Source organism: Siphateles boraxobius, unplaced genomic scaffold (genome assembly GCF_051911475.1).
Source record: "Siphateles boraxobius isolate OS27281-9 unplaced genomic scaffold, OSU_SipBor_1 27, whole genome shotgun sequence".
Taxonomy (NCBI): Eukaryota; Metazoa; Chordata; class Actinopteri; order Cypriniformes; family Leuciscidae; genus Siphateles; species Siphateles boraxobius.
The window spans coordinates 133,937-159,729 of record NW_027508887.1 but is presented as its reverse complement, the minus strand read 5'-3'; the positions used below and the strand labels follow the sequence as shown (position 1 = coordinate 159,729).

General features: G+C 42.0%; 1 protein-coding gene across 3 annotated transcripts; it reads left to right on the top strand.

The window, feature by feature from the left end:
• The first annotated feature begins 13,489 nt into the window (after window positions 1-13,489).
• lyl1 (LYL1 basic helix-loop-helix family member) lies at window positions 13,490-24,769 on the top strand. 3 transcript variants are annotated; one of them, XM_077245598.1, is made up of 5 exons: window positions 13,989-14,574; window positions 14,667-14,726; window positions 16,112-16,608; window positions 21,123-21,217; window positions 22,895-24,769. In XM_077245598.1, exons 3-5 carry the CDS (start codon window positions 16,202-16,204, stop codon window positions 23,362-23,364), a joined length of 972 nt encoding a protein of 323 aa, XP_077101713.1. In that variant the 5' UTR covers window positions 13,989-14,574; window positions 14,667-14,726; window positions 16,112-16,201; the 3' UTR covers window positions 23,365-24,769. The 3 variants fall into 3 exon arrangements, with proteins under 3 accessions (XP_077101711.1, XP_077101712.1, XP_077101713.1); XM_077245596.1 differs by lacking the exon at window positions 14,667-14,726 and having other exon boundaries at window positions 13,490-14,195; XM_077245597.1 differs by having other exon boundaries at window positions 13,920-14,726.
• The last annotated feature ends 1,024 nt before the right edge of the window (window positions 24,770-25,793 follow it).

Genomic DNA, 25,793 nt, shown 5'->3' with positions numbered 1-25,793 from the left:
TTGTCAGTATTTTCTTAAACATTACATAGACACTTAAAGTCAGCATGAATAGGAAGGCACTCTTTCTTAAAGTTCTGTATAACCGAGTGAAACGCTTCTAGAACAAGAACAAATGTGGGCGGGGCTTGATTTTGTTCATTGGGTATTGATTGGATGGTTGTGGTTTGCTATTGGTGGATCTCATGTGATTGACAGGTTGCCCCGCCCTCTTCATCAGAGATGAGAAGAGATGCTGCAAGAAGTTATTCTGATTCAAGATTATTAAAACAATAATGATGTGCATCCATAAATCATTTACAATAAACATGTTCCATAAAAAAATGTTTGAAAAACAATTTCGATTTCATGGTGACTAATGTCCTCACCGACGATAGAATCAGCTGGTTTATGTGTGTGTTGGGTTTGTGAGCGTAACTCAATCGTTCTGCTGTAAATATGACTAATCGACTCTTGCATTTGATGGGAGTTAAGCATTTCATTAATTTACTTTGTTTTGTTTTTTTCCGTTTTTTCCCCATGCCAAAAATCTCAAAACCAGACGCTCCAAGTTTTTTTTCCGCTGTGTTTTTGATCACATAGCTTGTTTTGTTTTTCTCTGCTCTACGCGCTCCTCGTCGTCCTGCTTAATCTGAGAATGGTTCAGTTCTTCAGATTCACATGTTCTGTACAGACTCTAGGGTTTTGACCTTTATGCCAAAAAGGCTCTTTATAAGGAGATATGTCTTAAATGATTGCATGCATAATACAATTTTTTTTATTAGTGTTATAGTATGTTTACGAGCTGTTAATTCAAAAAATGTAATGAGTAAAAATTAATTAAAACAAAATTCTTAAAATGACCCCTAAAAGTGCCCGATGGGACCCTATAAGGTTTTATATAGAACCCTTTTCTTTTGAAGGGGTCATTTTATGTTTATTGAAATGCACTGATATTGTTAGTATGAATTTTTTTATATATAAAAAATGTAGAATTTAGAAATAATTGACACTTTTTTTTTTTTTCAACCCAGATTTTAGCCTCTGTTTTAAACACTCTGCTAGTAGGGGCGTGTCTTCAATGTAAACGCCCACTCCTGTGATTGGCTAACATCTTTGCATATGAAATGAGTATTACATTTATTTTTTGATTTTTACTATTACAGCTCCAAGATTAACTAATCGTCAAGTGTTTATTATGGCGTTATATTTAGATCTGCTCCTGTCGCATGAACGCTTGCAGCAATGACATTCACATAGTTTAAATCAAAAAGCACTTTCCTAACGTTAGGATCCTTTGGAAGGTAATGTTTCTCTCCTGTTCGTCTTCTGAGCTTGATTTCAATAAAAGCTGTTTTTGGACTAACAAGGATCTTTTGAGTTCTGAAGTTTACAGGATGTTTTTATAGCACAATTACCTCTTGTATGCCAAAAGATCAAGGACAATTTGATTTCTCAGTTCATGACCCCTTTTAAAGTGTGTTTGTTCCTTTGCTCTTTGCCAGTTTATTATGTTCAGGTCCCGGATCAGAACTGCAGTGGTTGTGTGTGCTGTGAATCTCCGTTGTGTGACGCCATGATCCGTGTTTTTTCTGTTTGTTTAGATTACAGTTTAGATTACAAGGAGCTGTGAAGGGGAGATGGTGACAGAAAAAAATATAGAAGGGAAAATTATATTAGAAAATGCTTTTAGTTTTGTGCTCTCTCCCAAATTTCTCCTAGAAACATTGCAAGACGGTCAGCGAGAAATTAAATGCAGGATTTAGGATTTTTATTTATTTTCGTGTGTGTGTGTGTGTGTGTGTGTGTGTGTGTGTGTGTGTGTGTGTGTGTGTGTGTGTGTGTGTGTGTGTGTGTGTGTGTGTGTGTGTGTGTGTGTGTGTGTGTGTGTGTGTGTGTGTGTGTGTGTGTGTGTGTGTGTGTGTGTGTGTGTGTGTGTGTGTGAGACGGGTCATGACATCTTCGTTATCAGTGAAACCCGCGCGTACATTCAAATATCGAAGAGCATCAATGAATCATAAGAGGTTTAATGTTCACTCATGTTTCAGACTTGGATTTATACTCAGTTATGTCGTGTGTCAGAAACAAATGTTTATATGCATGACGTCAGAAAATTGTTGAAGTTGTTTTTACCATTTGGTTTCAGTAAATGCTCTGAAAGTTTGAACTCGCAGTGTGAATTTGCAGTGTGTTTCACTGAACTCAACAATCAAGAACAATCTGATTCCTCATGATATCAGCCCTTAACAGAGCCCCTTTTATACTTTTTGAGATATTTCCTTTCATGTAGTGTATAATTCAGCTGTTTGCAAATGTAAACGGTCTGCAAAGTTTCAAAGATAAAAGTGCAGATGAATAAGTTTTTTTCTAAAAGAAAGGGATTCTGAACTAAAACGAGTCGCCAGTAATTCGTCTCACTTCCTGCTGAACCTGCATAGGTTTGAAACTCATTTGCATAATGGTCTTGATTGGCTGAACAGCGAGCGTCTCTTAGCCCCGCCCTCAATCACTGTAGTGTATCTGAGACCGGAAGAGTTTGGTTCGTGTTGTTCATGTTGAGAAGCAGCTGTTTGAGATTGATATGCTAAAACCCACGCCATCGTCACTCTTTGTATCACTAGGAGCGTTTCCATTACAGATTTGTGCAAAACTTTTGCAATTTTTTTCTAAATGTCGACAAAATAATATAGCGAAATGACGGCGTTTACATTAACCGATGTTATGCGACTAAAAGTTTTTTGTTTTTTTTTTCACTCGCGAAAAGTCATTCCAAAAATCATGGCGAAGGATGTTGGTGGGTTTATGTATATACCAGCCACTGCACTGGCCATTATTACTAATCCAAGGGTGTGTGTGTGTGTGTGTGTGTGTGTGTGTGTGTGTGTGTGTGTGTGTGTGTGTGTGTGTGTGTGTGTTATTCAAGCATTAATGGCAAGGAAAGACCCTTATACTCGAGAGCGGCTCATATGAGGAGTTTCTGGGTGTTTCTCACTCATTTCTGCTTTGAGGTCTTGATCATTTCTTTGAGTTTTAGAATCCAGTATTCCTGTAATTCTTTTGTCTTTTGTGAGTTTAATTAAGATCTCTGTCATCAACACCGCGTCATCTACGTCCGGTGACTAATTGAGCAAAAACTGTTTCCATTGCAGTTTTGTGAAATATTGCTTTTTCGAATTACCTGAAAAACCACCACATGCAAGCATAAACTTTTTTGCGATAAATGGTAGTTATTGCGAAATTGACGTGTTATTTAGGCGTACATTAAATTTGCGCAATTTGAAGGGTAATGGAAACGCGGCTACTGTGTATCAAGAGTTAAGATTCAGATATGATAATGAGCGTTTGGTTTCTGACCAATCTCAGCAGACTTGACCATCTGACCAATCACAGCAGAGTAGCTCTCAGAGAGGCGGGGTTTAGAGAGACTGAATCTTCGATCGAAGCGTTTCAGACACTGTGAGAAAAGAGCTGATGCTGCAGTGGATATTATGAGAAAATTAAAAGTTTTTTGACCTTTGCATGTAAACCTGTTTTAGTAGACGCCAAAAACACCATCAGGAACCTTTAAAAAATAGCATAATAAGGGCGCTTTAAATAGCCTCATCTTTATCTACACGTCACCATTCAAGTTGTATGTTTGACCTCCTGTTGTCCTTTTGAACGATGCTAAAGCTTTTATGAATTTGGCCCCGTCCCATCGCCTCCTCCTCGTTAATCGGAAACCCGGCGGCCCCTTCACAGCGTATTAAGAAATGAGTTATGAATAATGAGCGTTCGTGCGCTCACACCTGTGACCACGGCAGATATATCCTGTTTGGAAAATGGCCGACGGTCTCGCCAAACCCTCCCGCCCGAGCGCTCCAACGGGAAGTGTGGACAGGAAGCAGCTGTCGCTGACTTCCTGCCTCTGCTGCTCCAGGTGCATCCTGGGTACTCGGTGCTCAGCAGCGCAGACACAAGCTTGATCTGTACAAGTCCGTTCGTTTTCAGCGAGCGCTGACCGATGCTGTGCAATGTGATTCACAGTCAAACCAAAATTTATTCAGACACCTTCAACATTACATTAATAATCATCACATTATCACAGTTTATTCGCTATGGTTTATAAAATGTTAATAAAATGACAAGAACTCTTAACTATTAAATCAGTTGATATTTCACTGTTTTGTCCATCCACTCTCGCACATGAATTCTGTTGAATATCTGTCTGATGTTAAATTTTATTACACAATTAGATAATACCAGTTTAGCTCAACCAGTTACCAAGCAATGCTTCATGTTGTTCAGCCTGTGCTGTAAAACGGTCACATTAGTAATTAAAGAAAAAACACTTTAGCAAAACATAATTTTTGGGTATAATATGTCACAGTTTACTTTATTTTGCCCTCCTCACTTACATATCTGAATTGAAAACGCAAGCGCTTGTACAATCTGATTCTCTCGCCGTTTAACGCAAGAGCAGCCGCGCGTAAAGGGTATATTTAATCGCACAGTGGTTTCTGCATCTTATCAAACCACATGACTCTTGAGTTTGTTTAGTCCACGTTTGCTTCATAATGTTTCTGTTGTGTTTCACTCATGAATCATTTCATTTTTGGTGTTTGGTGGATTAAAACTGGCTGAACATCAGAGCTAATGTGTTTTAATCAAATGTAGTGTTTTAATCAAATGTGTTTTAATCAAATGTAAACGAATTATAATTCGTTGAGTTTATCTTGTTACTTGTAATTGCGAAATTATTTCTGACAATTGTTTTTTTCTGCCTCAGAATTGAGATAAACTCAAAACTGCTACGGAAAAAATAATCAGAATTGTGTAAAACACACAATTAAAGATAATTACGACACTATATTTCTGACTTTTTTTCTCGCAAATTGCATGTGTATATCTTGCAATTCTGACTTTTTTCTTCAGAACTGTGAGATTAAAAGTCGCAATTACCATTTTTGTTTTTATTTCCGTGGCAGAAATAAACTTCTGTACCCGTGACATTTCCACATTGTGACATTTTTACTCTAAATCATATTTTGTAAGAATAACGTTAACTAGATTTCTTTGTTTCGGAATGCTCGGCTGTTTTGGGTGGTTGCTGGGGTGTTGCTATGAGGTTGCCAGCTGGTTTCCAGGGTGTTGCTTGTATAACTGGTCTGTTGTTGTTGTTCTATGATGTGTTAAATGGTGCATCTGATCAAAATGCAGCTAAAGCAGCAACACACTCTCCTCAACAACACGTGATTTAATGAATCATTCATGTCTGGAGTTCAAACACACACTTATGCGTGTGCGGGTTTGCGGGAGAATAAAACGATTTGCTGGACTCCCGCAAAATAGAAATATCTATAAATAAAACATCTAAAAACTAATAAATTGTTATTCATCTGTTGCACAAAAGCAACAAGAACAACTAAAACAAAATAGAAATGATTTACAGAACGGAGTTTCTATTTATAGCATGTTTGCAGCGTTGAACAACGTAGCCAATCACAGACATGTGTTGATTTCTTGAACGCAATAATGGCCAATCAGATGCAAAACCGCTCAAAACTGACTTTTTGTTCAGTGCTGAATTCTGCATGCTGACAAATCCTCTGATTATAACAAACAAAGAGTAGATATTACGAAAGATTCATTGTGCAGTCAGCTTTATTGATAATAACAGAGATCACGATGAACTGAGATGTCAGCTTTTTAGGAATTAATAAAGGTGCAATGTGTAATATTTCTGAGGATCTATTAACAGAAATGCAATATAAGATCCATAACTATGTTTTCAGTGGTGTATAAAGACCTTGCATAATGAACCGTTATTTCTTTTATTACCTTAGAATGAGACATTTATATCTCCATAACCGCGGGCGCCCCCTTCTATGGAGGTCGATATATTGTGTCGTCATGTTTGTAAAAGCATTTCATTTGTATGTGTGTGAGCATTTCAGTTCTGTGTGTGTGAGTGTTTCAGTTGTGTGTGAGCGTAATATTTTCAGTTGTAACATAATTTCTTAATTTATCCTTGTAAAGAAACCTCATTGCTGAACTGCTACTCTCTACTGTCTCAGACGACGACATCACTTCCTGTCGGCCACCGTAACTTTTGTTGGTTGAAATTCGTAACCTCACCACTAGATGCCGCTAAAAATCACACACTGCACCTTTAAGGGAGTGAACTTTGCGCGCATTCTGTCCTGCCAAACCATGTACGTCGTAGCCTGCTTGCTTTATGCAAAATTAACAGTGGTTTGTGAATGTTGATGCATTAATGACAAATAATTTATTGGGAGCATTTATGCTGATGTGTAGATGGTGGCGACACGTAGGCTAACTTTAAAACTTTAATGTTGCGGGCGTAATGCACACTCTCACTTTATTTTACATGACATTTAAATTCAACATCACTGAACCCAAAGGCATCATGCAGATCACTATTCCTGAAACCGTTCTGACCAAGTCCAACTAAAATCCAACAAAATAAACAATGAACAAATAAAATATAAAACAACATGAAATTAGATCATTGACAGTCTCTCTCTCTCTCTCTCTCTCTCTCTCTCTCTCTCTCTCTCTCTCTCTCTCTCTCTCTCTCTCTCTCTCTCTCTCTCTCTCTCTCCTCTCTCCTCTCTCCTCTCTCCTCTCTCTCTGTGTTTTATTGCCCTAAACAATTAAGACTCACTGATCTGTATCTCTCACACACAATAGTGTTTACATGGATGGAGGAAATGTGTCGAGCGCAAGTGTCGCTTAGCAAGAAAAGTTTATAAATTGCAAAAGAAGTGTGTGTATGTCCTCGACACACTGAGTTTTAGTTTGTGATTCTCTCTCTCTCTCGTCCTCTCTGTAACCCCCTAGTCTGCTGGTCAGATCTTTTACACAGATGAAAAGTTAATATCTTTGAAACGTAAACACACACACACACACTGTCATTTATTGCTGCTTTGTTGTTGAGTTTGTTTAGACAGACGGAGAATACGGGCGACTCCCGATTCAAACAATTGCTGCGATTTCTTCCCCTCATGAGGAAACACTCGTTGCTATAATTACCATCAGTTTGACTTTTCACACAATGAGACGCTTTCAACTGCTTTAACGTCACATTTTCTGTCTTTCTAAAAACATTGACCAAATCAGTGTTCATGTGTATCATTCATTGTGTAAAAAAGTTCAGTCTGTCATTTACATGGGGACCGTGGCTAGTTGTAACACTTGTATTGAAAAAACACAACTTGATCCCACATAATTAGTCAATTAGGGGCTGATCTTGAATCTAACTTTTCGGTATTTCGAATCGACTTTTACTCGACCTCATGCTGTGTTTGATACTATTCACCACAACATTCTTTTGAATAGACTAGAAAATTATGTTGGTATTAGTGGAATTGCATTAGCATGGTTTAAATCATACTTATCTGACCGTTATCAGTTTGTAGCAGTAAATGAAGAGATGTCTTATCGATCACAAGTTCAGTATGGCGTACCACAAGGCTCAGTACTAGGACCGCTGCTGTTCACTCTGTACATGCTACCCTTAGGAGATATCATTAGGAAGCATGGCATTAGTTTTCACTGTTATGCTGATGATACTCAGCTCTATATTTCTTTAAGCCCTGACGAAACTTACCAATTCACAAAATTAACGGAATGCATAGCTGATATAAAAAACTGGATGACTAGTAATTTCCTGCTACTAAATTCTGAAAAAACAGAGATTCTAATTATTGGACCAAAAACCTCCACACGTAATAACCTAGAATACTGTCTAACACTTGATGGCTGCTCTGTTAAGTCCTCGTCGTCGGTTAGGAACCTGGGTGTGTGTGTGTGTGTGTGTGTGTGTGTGTGTGTGTGCTCTTTGATACCAATCTTTCATTTGAAAGTCACGTGTCTAGTATCTGTAAGACCACATTTTTCCATCTTAAAAATATATCTAAATTACATATGCTCTCAATGACAAATGCGGAACAATTAGTTCATGCGTTCATGACATCAAGGCTAGATTATATTAATGCTCTTATGGGTGGTTGCCCTGCACGCTTAATAAACAAACTACAGCTGGTCCAAAATGCAAAATATTGCTGATTACTTACAAAGCACTAAATGGTTTAGCTCCGCAGTACTTGAGCGAGCTCTTAACGCATTATACTCCTTCACGTCTATTGCGATCTCAAAATTCTGGACAGTTGATAATACCTAGAATATCTAAATCGACTACTGGCGGTAGATCCTTTTCCTATTTAGCACAAAAACTTTGCTTCACGGACAATGTTAGGTAGATTGTTCCAGACACAGTCTGTCAGTTCAAATCTAGACTAAACACACATCTCTTTGACCTAGCATACACATAACACATTATAGACTTCTATAATTCAATGTTAGGCTGCATAGATTAGGTCAGCCGGAACCGGGAACACTTCCCATAAATCCTGATGTACTCGTTACATCATAAGAAGGATTGCGTCTATGCCAGTGGTTCTCAACTCCAGTCCTTGGGACCCACTGCTCTGCACATTTTGTATGTCTCGCTTATCTGACACACTCAGTTCAGATCAAGGAGTCTCTCCTAATGAGCTGGTGATCTGAATCAGGTGTGTTAAATAATGAGACATAAAAAATGTGCAGAGCAGTGGGTCCCGAGGACTGGAGTTGAGAACCACTGGTCTATGCTAATATTAGACTCTCTGTTTATCCCGAGGTTTACCGCAGTCCGCCGGATCCAGGCTGTATCCGGATCTGATGAAGGACCTGCGCCTGGACACACACACACACACACACACACACACACACACACACACACACACACACACACACACACACACTCCAGATCTAATGAAGGACCTGCGCCTGGACACGACGACAACGCAGTCCTGAAGCTTCACTACTCTCTCCGTTGTGAAAGCCTCCTTCCCTTTACCGCTGTACAGATAAAACGTTGTCGGGATAATTCTGTTTCACGTGGATGCGCTCAAGCAATTAAAAAATTTCTGTATTATGAATTTTTAAGGCCAGACAGGTAATTTGTTGAGGTCAATTTGTAGAGAAAGACTACACGCCTGCGCACAAATATATATAAACGTGAAACACGCATGTGCGCGCCGTCTGCGTTTTCACAGATTCGCCTTTTTGTAGTTTGGGCGGAGATAACGTTTTTTTGTTGTTAAATTTTTCCAGGCTTGTACCTTGGAACCGGTTTCAAGGTTTGCGTTCTCGAGCCCCAAACACTTGTGTAAATGAGTGGCCGGAACACATTAAGGGTTTTCTGTCGTGTTAGCGGCTGCTAAGTTAATAACTAATTATCTTTGCAACGGAAGTGAATCAGTCAAAATTTACTTTATCTGGACAATAACTTTATTCTAGATCTGCTGTAAAGCCAAAACAATCTCTTTTATGGTAATTTCTATTATCACTGTAAAGCTACTTTGAAACAGTCCATATTGTTAATAGCGCTGTATAAATGAAGAGGACTTGACTATTAGACTACAAAGAAATCCACTTTTATTACACTACTGATATGACTGAAATTGTGATCGGTTAACCTTAGTTTCTCACTCCCTATTGTTTTGTGGTGATGATGTAATGCTGAAAATGATTTTATTTTTAAGACAATTTGAACATCTTAAACCAACATAAAACACCTGAGATATTGACCTTGTGAAAAAACTTGTTTAAAACTCTTGAAATAAATGAAGGCAGATTCACTGTTGAAGCTCCACTGTGTGTTTGACTGAACGTTGAAGATGGTCGTATATTTTTGGAAATGAAGAGAAGCATTTCTCAGTGTGCTTTGAACTCATAATCTTAATTTAACCCTGAGGCAAATCTCCACAGACGTGGTGGCAAACTGCAGTCGACCGACCGTAACACAGCTGCTACACACACACACGCACGCACGTGCGCACACACACACACACCACACTCACTCATTCGCACACACACACACTCTCTCACTCACACGCACACTCTCACTCACACGCACTCACTCGCACACACAGTCACACAAACTCTCACACACACTCACTCTCTCACGGGCACACTCAAACTCTAACACAAACTCACTCTCACACACTCACTCATTCACTCACTCACACATGCTCACTCACGCACGCACACACACACACACAAACACACTCACTCACGCACACACACTCGCACACACAATCACTCACTCACTCACTGGCAAACACACACTCACTCACTGGCGAACACACACTCACTCACTGGCGCACACACACTCACTCACTGGCGCACACACACACTCACTCACTAGCGCACACACACACTCACTCACTGGCACACACACACTCACTCACTGGCACACACACAATCACTCATTGGCACACACACACTCACTCACTTGCACACACACACACACTCACTCACTGGCACACACACACTCACTCACTGGCACACACACACTCACTCACTGGCACACACACACTCACTCACTGGCACACACACACTCACTCACTGGCGAACACACACTCACTCACTGGCACACACACAATCACTCATTGGCACACACACACAATCACTCATTGGCACACACACACACTCACTCACTGGCACACACACACACTCACTCACTGGCACACACACACACTCACTCACTGGCACACACACACACTCACTCACTGGCACACACACACACTCACTCACTGGCACACACACACACTCACTCACTGGCACACACACACACTCACTCACTGGCACACACACACACTCACTCACTGGCACACACACACACTCACTCACTGGCACACACACACTCTCACTCACTGGCACACACACACTCACTCACTGGCACACACACACTCACTCACTCACTGGCGAACACACACTCACTCACTGGCGAACACACACTCACTCACTGGCGAACACACTCTCACTCACTGGCGAACACACTCTCACTCACTGGCGAACACACACTCACTCACTGGCGCACACACACACTCACTCACTGGCGCACACACGCACTCACTCACTGGCGCACACACGCACTCACTCACTGGCGCACACACGCACTCACTCACTGGCGCACACACGCACTCACTCACTGGTGCACACACGCACTCACTGGCACACACACACTCACTCTCACTGGCACACACACACTCACTCTCACTGGCACACACACACTCACTCACTGGCACACACACACTCACTCACTGGCACACACACACTCACTCACTGGCACACACACACTCTCACTCACTGGCACACACACACTCACTCACTGGCACACACTCACTCACTGGCGCACACACACACACACTCACTCACTGGCGCCGCACACACACTCTCACTCACTGGTGCCGCACACACACTCTCACTCACTGGCGCCGCACACACACTCTCACTCACTGGCGGCGCACACACACTCACTCACTGGCGGCGCACACACACTCACTCACTGGCGCACACACACTCACTCACTGGCGCACACACACTCTCACTCACTGGCGCCGCACACACACTCACTCACTGGCGCACACACACTCTCACTCACTGGCGCCGCACACACACTCTCACTCACTGGCGCCGCACACACACTCTCACTCACTGGCGCCGCACACACACTCTCACTCACTGGCGCCGCACACACACTCTCACTCACTGGCGCCGCACACACACTCTCACTCACTGGCGCCGCACACACACTCTCACTCACTGGCGGCGCACACACACACACTCACTCACTGGCGCCGCACACACACTCTCACTCACTGGCGCCGCACACACACTCTCACTCACTGGCGCCGCACACACACTCTCACTCACTGGCGCCGCACACACACTCTCACTCACTGGCGGCGCACACACACTCTCACTCACTGGCGCCGCACACACACTCTCACTCACTGGCGCCGCACACACACTCTCACTCACTGGCGCCGCACACACACTCTCACTCACTGGCGCCGCACACACACTCTCACTCACTGGCGCCGCACACACACTCTCACTCACTGGCGGCGGACACACACTCTCACTCACTGGCGGCGCACACAATCACTCACTGGCGCCGCACACACACTCTCACTCACTGGCGGCGCACACAATCACTCACTGGCACACACACACTCACTCACTGGCGCACACACAATCACTCATTGGCACACACACAATCACTCACTGGCACACACACACTCACTCACTGGCACACACACACTCACTCACTGGCACACACACTCACTCACTGGCACACACACTCACTCACTGGCACACACTCACTCACTGGCACACACACACTCACTCACTGGCACACACTGACTCACTGGCACACACACACTCACTCACTGGCACACATGTCTGCAAACATTTGCTTTCAATTAGTTATATTTCGTGAATTTAGAATTTTTTATTTTTGGTGAACTTTTGAATCATGATTTCTGTGCGAAGGCCTGAGATGATGACGATGAGTTGAGCCTGTTAACTGTCAGTTAATTGAACATGGAAACGATACTTTACTTTACTTTGATTTTCTAGCACGTTTAGACCCCAAATTATTTAGCAAAATATATATTTTGTGTAAAATGTTTAGTTTGATTTACAGTAAAACCAAAGCCTCTAACTTTTTGTACACTTAATTTTTTTTGAAGAGCTTTCACTTCTGCAATAATCTGAAATTAAAAGAAACCAACTTTAGGTCTGTATTTCAAAGCATTCATGAATTACAACGATTTAAGTTCAGATCTGAGCGCACAAAAAGAGGGTGACGGTTAACAGGTTAAACTTCGTTGTGTCCGTCTGAATGTTTCCACTCAAAACTCCAGAACTACGGAAGAAATGCTGCTTCACTTTCATTTATATACAACGTCAGTTTGACTGTGTGTGTGTGTGTGTGTGTGTGTGTGTGTGTGTGTGTGTGTGTGTGTTTGAAAGCTTTTACAATGTTATTCAATTGTGATGTAAGTTGTGCTTCCTTTTGGTCATGATCCAAGAACCTTCGGTGTCTGAGGCTGACCGACGAGAGAGAGAGAGAGAGACACACACACACACACACACACTCACAGAGAGAGGGAGACACAGAGAGAGAGACGGGTGGGGGGGCTCTTATCTCAGGCCTGCAGGCACTTTTTTTACTCTTATCAACATCACCATATTGTACAAGTACATCCTCCTGTCCTGCAAAGAGAGGAAATCTCTCTCTCTCTCTCTCTCTCTCTCTCTCTCTCTCTCTCTCTTTCTCTCTCTCTCTCTCTCTCTCTCTCTGTCTCTAGCTCTCTCGCTCTCACTCTCTCTCTGTCTCTCTCGCTCTCTCTGTCTCTCTCTCCCTCTCTCTGTCTCTCTGTCTCTCTGTCTCTAGCTCTCTCTCTCTCTCTGTCTCTCTCTCTCTCTCTCTCTCTCACCCTCTCTCTCTCCCGCTCTCTCTCGCCCTCTCTCGCTGTCTCTCTGTCTCACGCTCTCTCTCTCACCCTCTCTCTCTCTCTCTCTCCCGCTCTCTCTCTCGCCCTCTCTCTATCTCGCCCTCTCTCTCTCTCTCTGTCTCACGCTCTCTCTCTAGCCCTCTCTCTCTCTCTCTCCCGCTCTCGCCCTCTCTCTCTGTCTCTCGCCCTCTCTCTCTCTGTCTCGCGCTCTCTCTCGCCCTCTCTCTCTCTCTCTCTCTCTGTCTCGCGCTCTCTCTCGCCCTCTCTCTCTCTCTCTCACCCTCTCTCTCGCCCTCTCTCTGTCTCACGCTCTCTCTCTCACCCTCTCTCTCTCTCTCTCTCTGTCTCACGCTCTCTCTCTCACCCTCTCTCTCTCTCTCTCCCTCTCTCTCTCTCGCCCTCTCTCTCTGTCTCTCGCCCTCTCTCTCTCTGTCTCGCGCTCTCTCTCGCCCTCTCTCTCTCTCACCCTCTCTCTCGCCCTCTCACCCTCTCTCTCGCCCTCTCTCTGTCTCGCGCTCTCTCTCTCTGTCTCGTGCTCTCTCTCTCTCTCTCTCTCTCTCTCTCTGTCTCTCTCGCCCAATACTAGTTGAACTCCCCTGGTGTCCCACTTGAGCACGGTGTGTGTTGGTGATGGGAGGAGGGGGGGGGGGCACATGTGCATCACTTTTACATCAGCACATGTTCCAGTCGCCTGTCATTCCTGCAGTCGCATCTCTAAACCTCACTGGAGAAACTGGTGGAGAACAGCGCTCAGGAACGGGAAGGAAGTACATGGAGAGTGTGTGTGTGTGTGTGTGTGTGATCGCTTCGCAGACGGCGTGAACGCGAGACGCATCGACGACGGAGTAAGTGACCACAAACACGGTGAGTGACAGCAGCTCTTCACACACTTTCTGATGCACGGCTCAGTCTTCAGACGCACTGAAGCACTTCATACAGTTATTCAGCTCTACTGACTCTCTTCTTGCATATGAAACTGGGATTTTCTGATTGTTCTGGAACTTCTTTGATGATAAAGTTCCTGAAAACTGACATGGACATCAAAGACTCAACGACAGACGTTTAACGTCAGAAAAAACCTGACCTGTGAAATATGTGGGGTTTCCTGCGAGTGACCATCTGAAAACGCATGGACCTTCTCAAAATGTGTTTTCAGTAAAATCTTCAGATGGATTTATAGGCGCTCTAAGAATCAGGCATTATGAAAACAGTTTGTTAAACTGGACAGAAAGAGGAACCGAATGTAAGGAATAGCAGTCGATGTTTGCAGAACTGTGTTGAATCTCTGTGTGTCTGTGTGAGATCTGAGCCGTTTATTGATCATGTCTGTCATAGCAATCGACCAATCGGTGACTGATGTCAGGCTTGATCTCTAGACTGACAGATGATTTACACGTAAGTTTGGAAACATCACAACTAACCTTGAACGCGGATAGCAGCTGTACATGATGATCTCAGAAAGGCAAATACTGACAGATTCATTGTTGTTTTTTTTGCAGTACTGAACATAGACTCAAGCATTATTTATCATCATGGCCTGTAAAGTTTTATCAGTGAATCCTCTTAATGATCCATCTGTGTGCATCACTCCTGATCTCATGATGAACGTTTGTTGTTTAGTCTGGAAATGCACCTCTTTGTTTTGCTTTGTTTTTATCTCTCACTCCTCAGATGACCAGGCTTTGATAAACGAGTCGAGTTTAGTTCTGTTCACACTAATATATAATGAGTCTTTCAGCAGTGAATGTTTGTCAGTCACTGAACTGTAAACGGAACCGGATTAAACACCCAGAAGTGGAGTGACACCAAATTCACTCGCCAAGTCAAGTCACCTTTATTTATATAGTGCTTTTTATAACACGGATTGTTTCAAAGCAGCTTTACAGTGATAGCAGGAAAATAATGCAACAGAGTTTGTTTCTGCTGTACAGCAGATCTAGAAGAAAATGGCGTCATAGTACATCTTAAGTAAGTTCATTGATGGTTAATTTTTGTTGTAAAAAAAGTTATTAATTTAGTTCATTTATATATGTGTGTGTGTATATATATATATATATATATATATAGCGGCTCTGGAGAAAGCAGTGATGTCATCGTCCAGCTCAGCTCAGTTCTCATATAATGGTGTCAATTCAGGAGATCAATAATATTGTTGAATATTATATTAAATGTCCACAAGCAAGCTAAAAGACTAAGGCGACAGTGGAAGCAAATCTCCATCAGTGACAGAACGGAGGAAACCCTCGTGAGAAACCAGACTCAGTCGCTCTTCTCCTCTGGCCAATGAACGAACAGTGTATGATTATGATTGACAGGTCAGAGGTCAGATTAAGGCCCCAGTTACAGCATTCCCAGAGCACCACTATCTCATGCAATCTCCATGGACCAATTATAGTTCAAAAGTGTTTAAAGTAATTTGGAGTTGGTTTCAAGAGTTTCCGGAACTTTGTTGGTAGACACTTGTTTTAACCTAATTTTTTTTTAAATTACATCACACCTGTTCTCATGTATATCAGGGCTTTTTTATTATTTTCTTTAAGTTATGTTTTTGGCCTTTTTGTGCCTTTACTGGATAGGGCAGTAGAGATTTGACAGGAAAGCGTTGGGTATTGAGAGGAGGGAAAAGGATCGGCAAAGTACCTCGAGCTGGGAATCGATTAGCGCAGTTGCGCTATATATCGGCGTGCTAACCACGAGGCTATTGGCGCCGACCATATCTGTGTTTATAATATCATAATGTGACTTCTGCCTTTTAAACTTAAACAGCCTTTTTTGTTTAGGTCCTAAGAGAAGCGACTCAATCTGCAGACCTCCACATGAGGTCATGGGAATAATCTAAGAACTTCAGGAGAACTCGCCAGTCTCGGGTCATGATGGAGAAAAGCGAGTCTCCCGCCTCACCCTCCCCGTCGGTCCTCCAGCACGCCAGTCCTGCTCGTACGGGATCGCCCGACGCTAATGCGACTCGTGATGCAGAGAGCCGTACGGCCGCGACTGAGCCGGAGGCCACCGGAGCCGAGCCGGATCCGACGACACCTCCCCGGGGAGCCTTTCAGCGCGTGTCCTCAATCTCCTCGACATCGATCCCTCCCAACGTCCCGGTGATCAGCCTGGCTCACAGCAAACTCCCCCTGCCCCCGATGACGGCGCTGCACCCGGTGCCCCCCCCCCTCCGGCACGGCCCGGTGGAGCTGAGACTCGCTCATCTGTCCGGCACCGGACCCCCGGCGGCCCTCCTGCCTCCAGCCTTCCTGCACACACACCCCTTCATCAGCAGGTCAGCAATCACACACCATTATTACCAGTTAAATTCCTTCATGTGACAAGAAGAAAGAGTGGATCCCAATCCACAAAACTCAGTGGATCCCAATCCTAGTCTCGTTTACGCGGTTGGTCTTGATTCACTAGTTTAACAGCGTAAGCTTCTGTTGTTTTACCTCACACGCATCACACACATTACCAGTGTCGGCCAATAGTGAGCCTACGTGTGACGTAGCACTACGCTATCACACTACGTTAACTGACTAGAGGCCCACAAAGAAGGATGTGAATAGTTGAAATAAAGTCGTTATTTTTGTTTGTTTTTGCGCACAAAAAGTATTCTCATCGTTTGGTAAACTTAAGATTGAGCCACTGTAGTCACTTGGACTATTTTAACGATGTCTTTAATAACTTTTCGGCAAGTTTCAATCCCTTAGAAGCCTATGGAGGAGTGATCCAGCTCTCAGATTTCATCAAAAATATCTTAACTCGTGTTCCGAAGATGAACGAAGATCTTACGGGGTTGGAACAACATGAGGGAGAGTAATTACTGACAGAATTTTTGATAAGTCTGTGCACTGGGCACCTGTCATCCTCAAGTAGTGCTGGAAACGCCTGTCAAAATGGCAGAAAGAAATGTTTTTGATGTGCGTGACACTCCTAATCGCGCAATGTTTTTATTGGGATGAGTGATGCAGAAAACAAGAAACATCCTGTAAGTAATCTAACGCGAAAATCGAAAGTAACGCGATACGAATTTTTGCTTCGCTTTTGCTGTGAACACACCATTAGAGCAGGGGTGTCAAACACACAGCCCACAGTGGTGTCCAGTCCGGCCCAGACGGGGATTTGGACAATAATAGAAAATGGAGATTCACCGGTCGACCGGTCATAAATCGGGACGTTTTATTTTGGTTGATCTCTAATCCAGACTTGCACACAAACTGCTTTGCAATCATTTACTGAAATGTAATTTGTGTGGGAATATTACAGGACTTTAACACAGACCAGATGGGGAGAACACAGACAGAGAAAAGCTGTATCAGGCACTGAAAGCTCAATGTTCGTGAAATATAAGAAGAAAAATATAAATATTGAAATGGGAGTAGGGGTTTATATGAATGGTGTCTATGCAGGGGAATTGTCTTCAGAATAGTTTCGATTGCCATTTTCTTGTCCTCTGTATAAAGTAGTGTTTATAAACGCAGCGCTGCTTTGTGTAAAGCGATAAACAAGGAAACGCTGTATCGCTGCTGTTCCATAAGCGCCACCTACTGGCAGAGAGTGAATCTGCATTTTCATTCAGTCCGTCTGCTGTTTTCTGTTTTGTGCAGGTGTCTCCTAGCATAATTATAGCATAAATTCACAAAACAAAAATCAGACCATTCTGTTTCTGCTTTAAGGCGAGACACGGCAGGCAAAAACATCGTTTTTTTTTTTCACTGGTCAATTTTGAGATTTTGGGATATTTGTCTTCAATAACATGACTTGTGGTGAAAAAAGTCCAAAATACACATTTAGGTCTTTATTTTACAACACTTTCAATTTATTGAGATTTCTCATAAATTCATCAAAAGTTGTCGTTATAAATCATCCCTCTGCTCCGTGATCGCGATCTGCACCCTGTCATCACACACACCGTTAGAAAGCTCTCTCTCTCCTGAACAATACTGTCAGATCTAAATAAGGTAATTTCCTTTTTATCACCAACCAATCGTGAAAGTAAAAGGGGGGATTTTACTCTAAATGCGCAATCTCATTGGCTGATGCTAAATCTTTAAAGCCCGTTCTCTCAAAATGACTGTTCTCTCTCACTCCAAGTCTGAAATCTCCAGTTCAGTAGCACCTATATACACCAAACTGTCCAGTCTTGTACCTAGTTATATTATGAAGACATTTACTGAGGGATTTGTAAATATATTATTGCTAGCCCGATTTATATTACATTTTATTCCAAAAAACATGTCGAAAATAATTTAAGGCTATTGGCAGTATATTCTGATTTACAGGAGAACAAAAGTAGATATCCTTAAATCCCTCTGTAATTTTTTCCCCATCTAATATGTGAACACAATGAAAAAATTATTTTGAACCTGGCTTTGTCCAATACTCAGATTTCGTTGTTTAATTAGACAATGCCTCATTTGCATATTTAAACATTAAATTACAGAAAACTTGTAATACATTTTTTTCTCATCTTAATGTAGGTAATCAACTGGCAAAGTTTCATGGTGATATCTGCTAGTTAAAAAAAAATACCCTATTCACCTGTAGTGTCTCGCATTAAATCTTGAAATTATACAATCTAATTTAAAAAAAAAAATAACTGCTCATGCTACATGTGTGTAGCATCTTTGTGTGGATCGTGATTAAAATGTAGGGATTGCCTCTAATTTCATATGACTACAGATGTTTTTGTTTTTTGTTTGTTTGTTTTTTAGGCCAGTTTGGCCTGTTATAGAGTAAATAAACAACAAATAAATTAGCTTGAAGCAAACAAATCATATTTCAGGGCATTCCTAATAGAAAAATATGGTCACTTTAGATTAGGGCCCAATTCTCATTATTAAAAATGACTTTTGCCTCAAACTCCTAATTTCTGCTTATTAATAGTTAGTAAGGTAATTAGATATGAGATTAGAAATGTAAAATAAGGTCATGCAGAATAAGGCATTAATATGTGCTTTATTAGTACTAATAAACAGCCAATTTCCTAGTAATATACTAGTTAATAGTGAGAATTGGACCCTGAATTAAAGTGTTACCAGAGATAATACATAAAACATTATTTTAAAAATGTCTTTCTCTGTAAAAATGCAGTTTTCACAGAGCAGCTAGTTTTCTTGCGAATTCATTTTGTAGTTTGTATGGTTAATTTTAATACAGGACTAATTGTCAGCGCGCTAAGGTTTAAAAAAGGTAATTCGTCCCGAACATGATTACATTTATTTGCCATCTGGCCCTCAACGTAAAATGAGTTTGACACCCCTGTCTTAGAGTATCCACAGCACTGCACATTTGAGATGAACACCTGATTCAACGTGTGTTGAGCTTCCTACAGTGTTCTGGTGTTTGTTGGTAAATGTTCATCTTCAGCTTTATCATCCAGCAGGTGGAAATGGAGCATCCGGATCGGTTAGTAAAGTAGCAGAGCACTCTCCTCAACAACACACATGACTTTAGGAATCATTCGCTGCGGGACGATGCATGCGTTAATAGCAATGGTCTTGTTGAGCATCGAAGTAATGAACAATCTGGTCTGATGTAATGTTCTCTTGTAGACCAGTGACTTACTTATCTTGACCTCCCTTAGTCTCATGGCCTGTACACACCTGGTATTAAGAAGTATTTTTGGTCGATCGAATCACCAGTGAACGACACCAAATACAGTAAATACAGCTGTAAACGGCGTCTAAAACGCTTCTAGCTTGTCCACTTTCACCACATCCATAGGGGATCGAAAACGCATTTTGCTTTCGTAGTGTAAACGCTCATGTGATGTTTGAACAGCCACTAAAGACCGTCTGCTCTCCATCTACTGACCTAATGCGTAAACATTATGGGAAGAGCGCTAACCAGACGAGATTTAAACTCCCAGCAAGCAATTTTGCGTTTAAAAGACGTCTAATAGCGTCCAAACACAGCCCAGACATCTAGGCTAAAACAAGGTAAAATTTGGACTGTCAGTGTAAATTTAATAGACGTTTAAACCATGGCCCAAGAATAGTCATCAATTAGATAACAAAGAGAAGAAATGATTGAAGAAATTAAAATAAACACCTTGTAATCACTGTTTGCTTTGCTTATATGATGAAATATCACACATCTCGCAAGTTATTTTGGCAAAAAAACGTATCCACATTCAAGGTTATTTTTCTAGAAGTGTGTCTAGAGTTCTAGACTATAGTTAACCTATTACGGCTATTGCTTGCTGGGCTTTGTCGGCTGGAGACCCAAGTTTGCTTTGAAGGGGAAAAACGTACCAAAAACAATTTTCTCTCACTGTTCCTGATTTTCTGATTTCTAACACACACTCACAGCGTTCGGCAGGTTTTCCGTCTGTCAGAGCAGAAACTAAATCTGATGCCCTCCGTGTGTTTTTCCGTCATCTCTGAGCGCATTCATATGTACATTGCATGAGCTTATTCATCCATTAGATTGAAAGATGTAAAAAAAACACACATTTTATTACCCATAGACCCTCCCTTGAAGAAATCAGGACAGAAGTGAGTGAAAGTGGACAAAAGAGACAGAATTAAAACACCAGGTGTAAACGGGAATGTGTTTCCCTCGTCTACTTGTGATCCGATCCACCAAAACGCGCCTTAATACCAGTTGTAAACAGAGCCTGTGTTTCGTCTCAAAGCAGCCGAGACAGTCGAATCTCTCTGACACTAACGAGGACAGAACGACAGGCGTCACGTTTGTCCAATCAGTGCCAGACCTTCATCAAACGCTCCAGATTGCTTTTATAGATTTCTTTTCCTCAAGTTGTCTCCTTATTTGCATTGTTTTCTCTCTTTCCATCAGCTCTTTCCTCGGACCGTCGGGAAGCTTTGGGATCTTCAGTAATGCTCGTGTGAAGAGACGCCCGTCCACACACTTCGAACTGGACCTCAATGACGGTACATCATTCCACTCATGGACTGCTTTTAAATCTGGATGTTTGTGTTCAGCATCGTCATTCGGGGTGTAACGATACCCTCATGTCACGATTTGATACATATTGCGATACTCCAAGACATATGGTAAAAGGTTAACAAAAAATGAACTGTTGATTAAAATGCTAAATTTGGTTTAACATTGTGTGTGTGTGTAAATGAATAGTCTTGGACTTGGTGCTGAAACGCAATGCAGGACAACAGAGACACCAGAATAACAATACATAATTTGTTTTTACATATAGTCCACAAGATAAAAAAAAATAGCTGAATTTATAAAAAAATGCAGCTATTTTTTTTTTTATCTTGTGGACTATATGTAAAAACAAATTATGTAAAATATCTCTAAAATAGGACAGTACTAAATGAAAAATAACATGCATTTTGTATAATCCCTCTTGTTTTGTTTAAAATTATGGTCCCACTTTATATTAAGTGGCTTTAAGTACTATGTACTTACATTGAAATTAATAATTTGATACAATGGACTTATTGTGTACATACATGTTTTTACATTGTACTTATATTTTGAAAATACCCACATGTAATTTCAGCTGTAATTAATTTGTGTAATTACATTTGTAATTACACACTTGACCCTTGCCTTATACCTTAACCCACCCTTAAACCGACCCATACCACCACACCTGACCCTAACCTTACCCGTATCACACACACCTGACCCTAACCTTACCCGTATCACACACACCTGACCCTAACCTTACCCGTATCACACACACCTGACCCTAACCTTACCCGTATCACACACACCTGACCCTAACCTTACCCGTATCACACACACCTGACCCTAACCTTACCCGTATCACACACACCTGACCTTAACCTTACCCGTATCACACACACCTGACCCTAACCTTACCCGTATCACACACACCTGACCTTAACCTTACCCGTATCACACACACCTGACCCTAACCTTACCCGTATCACACACACCTGACCCTAACCTTACCCGTATCACACACACCTGACCCTAACCTTACCCGTATCACACACACCAGACCCTAACCTTACCCGTATCACACACACCTGACCCTAACCTTACCCGTATCACACACACCTGACCCTAACCTCACCCGTATCACACACACCTGACCCTAACCTCACCCGTATCACACACACCTGACCCTAACCGTACCCGTATCACACACACCTGACCTTAACCTTACCCGTATCACACACACCTGACCCTAACCTTACCCGTATCACACACACCTGACCTTAACCTTACCCGTATCACACACACCTGACCCTAACCTTACCCGTATCACACACACCTGACCCTAACCTTACCCGTATCACACACACCTGACCCTAACCTTACCCGTATCACACACACCAGACCCTAACCTCACCCGTATCACACACACCTGACCCTAACCTTACCCGTATCACACACACCTGACCCTAACCTCACCCGTATCACACACACCTGACCCTAACCTCACCCGTATCACACACACCTGACCCTAACCTTACCCGTATAAAAACCTTACCCTTTACCCACCTTAAACCCACTTAATATAGATTGGGATCAAAATGATTCACATTTTCACAGATTCTGCAAGGGATTCACAAACGTTTTCCTGCAACTGTATCTCACATGTGGTTCTCCTTCAGGTCCTCCTCAGAAGTTGGCCCGGCGTGTCTTCACCAACAGCCGCGAGCGCTGGCGGCAGCAGAACGTAAACGGCGCTTTCTCCGAGCTCCGTAAACTCATCCCGACCCACCCACCCGACAAGAAGCTCAGCAAGAACGAGATCCTGCGACTCGCCATGAAGTACATCGACTTCCTCGTCGAGCTGCTGAACGACCAGACGAGCGACCAGACGGGGAAAAGCTCGATGGATCCAGATGGTAGGAAGGACGAAATCGAGGATTTGGGAAACGGCAGCTCCCCGTCTTGTAAAAACAGAGACTCTATGGACTCCATGATGGTGTCGTCGGGATCCAGCTGTTACGGGGACACCGACAGCGAGGAAAGCCCGGGTCCTCGAACCTGCGGCGTTGAGACCAAACACACCGGGATCACGGAGAAGAAGGTTCAGGAACAGATACTAGCGGTCACAGCAAGCACTTACCAGCGGTGACTAAACCACAAACTGACACATATGGATGTGACGTCACCCGTAGAGCATTTTTGAAACCCAAAGTGGGTGGAGCCGGCCATTGCCATCTTGGCTGTGCGCCACTCCCGGATAAACGATAATGTGCAGCGAGGCGGATTAGCTGAGGTGACATGACGCTGACGCTAGCAGACAAACGGCTAGTAGTGACATCAGCTGCAATCCACCTGTCACTCAAGTGGCCACGCTCTTAATTATGCAGAACTTTAAGGCTTCATATAATTCAAATGGATGATTTATAAAAAAATTCACCCACCTCACAGTCGTCATGAAGGGCAAAATTAGCTATTTAGACCAAAACCTATTTTTGCTCCAGGCTGTAAACATGTTTTTTTCGGCTGTAAAGTTGGGCATTTTAACATGCGGGTCTATGGGATTGACTCTCTTCTGCAGCCGGTCTCTAGTGGCCAGTCGATGAACTGCAGTTTAAATCACTTCAGTGTTGGATTTGAGAGAGAGGCCGGAAGGTTGCCGCTTGGTATAAACATTACATTTTGTGTGGAATTACAGCGGATTTACTATTTTGAATTTATGGCTTGTGTTCCTGGTCCATGTTTCATGTGTCACTTCTCCATTTAATTCCCACTCTCTGATATTTCGAGGAATAAATGGTGTGTGTGTGTGTTCCTCACATGCGATCATGGGTACCTCAAACTTCACATCTACCACAGTCTCAAGCACTCTGACTGGATTATTTAATAATGTGTTGATCTTTTGACTCTGTCCTGCTAACGGAGAGCTGTTTACAGCTGAACTGTAGAAGAACTAATGATGGCAGCTCACATCCAGGATCACACTGGGTTCTTGAGTCTCTAGATGTTTGGATGATGTTAAGCTCCTCAGAGTTTGGAAGTTGCAACTATGTGGCTTGCCTTCAACTGATCGTGGTTTGAATAAAATAAGTTTCAGATTTCTTTCTCTCATTTTCACTTCCTAATAAACCCAGGAAGCTTTTAGCGCTAGTGTAAGATAATGACGGTCAAAGGATGAGCATTAGGTGTGTTATTGACCCACTGAGCATGATGGGAAATGGCTAAATGAGTGTTAACACAAAATACACTCACACACTGAACTTTATTCAGGTTAAATGTGATTGTTTCCAGACAGACTGGAAGAGACGTAAAACCAACCAAAGTTGTTTACAAAACACCTGATGATACAACAAGCATTTGTGTGGATGAAATGATCCCTGGATCTGACGAGAAAAAAGTTTTCAAGGTTAGTGACATCATTTGAGGGTGCGATGTCATTTTTGGAATCTTTTTTTCTTAATGGAATGTAACGTCATCATCACAGAAAACCGTAGTATTTCATAATCTGTTTTAAAAGCATTGAAATTAAATTCTGTGAATAAAGCTCTGTTGTCCAAGTTGGATGTTTGTTTGTTTTTTTATTAGGCATCTCATGCAAATGATGCCATGTTATTATCAGTGTAACATCCTATTATGTTACCTTGACTAAAGTTGTATTTGTGGATCACATACTTTCGGAGGAAAGATCAACATGAGTCAAGGATGTGGATCAACACGGGTGTGTTCACATTCCCTGAGCCCTCGGATAGTATATGATAGTATATGCTCAGTTATTGGTCAATGGAGGAAAAAAAAAAAACTTATTTCAAAGCAAAAATAGTATTTTTCCGACCTCATTGGCAGATATTTTTTCTTGTTTTAAGCATAAACTCACTTAATTTTGATATTCTTTTCAGGAAACAAAACTTAATATCTTAAGCCATTTTGTTTCTCAAGTAAATGCATCTTAAATCAAAAATGTTTAGATATTTGTTCTGGAAAATGAGATGAGAAATTTGACACTTAACTGTACAATGAAATTCAAGTGTAACTTCTTGTGGTAAAATTTAAACGCAAAACACAGAGTAAAGATAACTCACGACATATTATTCAACATAGCGGCAAGAAATAGAAAAAGACTAGTAGAAAGTATATTGCATAATCCCATGTGTATAAACACTCAGTGTATTGCAAAGTCAATGGAAAAACACTGAAGAAGGACATTATTTTCTGCAGTGTTTTGATTAAAGGTTTTGTTTTTTAAAGATATGCACTAGTAAATCTTGCTATATTCCATAAAAAATGAGAAGTATTTTTTGATTTCATGTTGACTTTAAGCAATGCTTCAAAGACTGAAAATCTCAACTAATGCTGTAAAATGATAGTTTCTCTGAATCATGCAGCCGCGTGCGTCACTTATTGTGTCCCTCGGTCAGTCGTCAGACGGGATTAGGATTTTCCAAAATTTTTCATCATAGACTCTGGGACAGGAAAATCATTTTTTTTTATTAAAAAAGAAAAGAAAAGGCCGTCCTGTCGCCGGATGCAGTTTATCCATTACAGAATCATGAGAATCCGAGCGGGATGGAAAAACTGACGCTG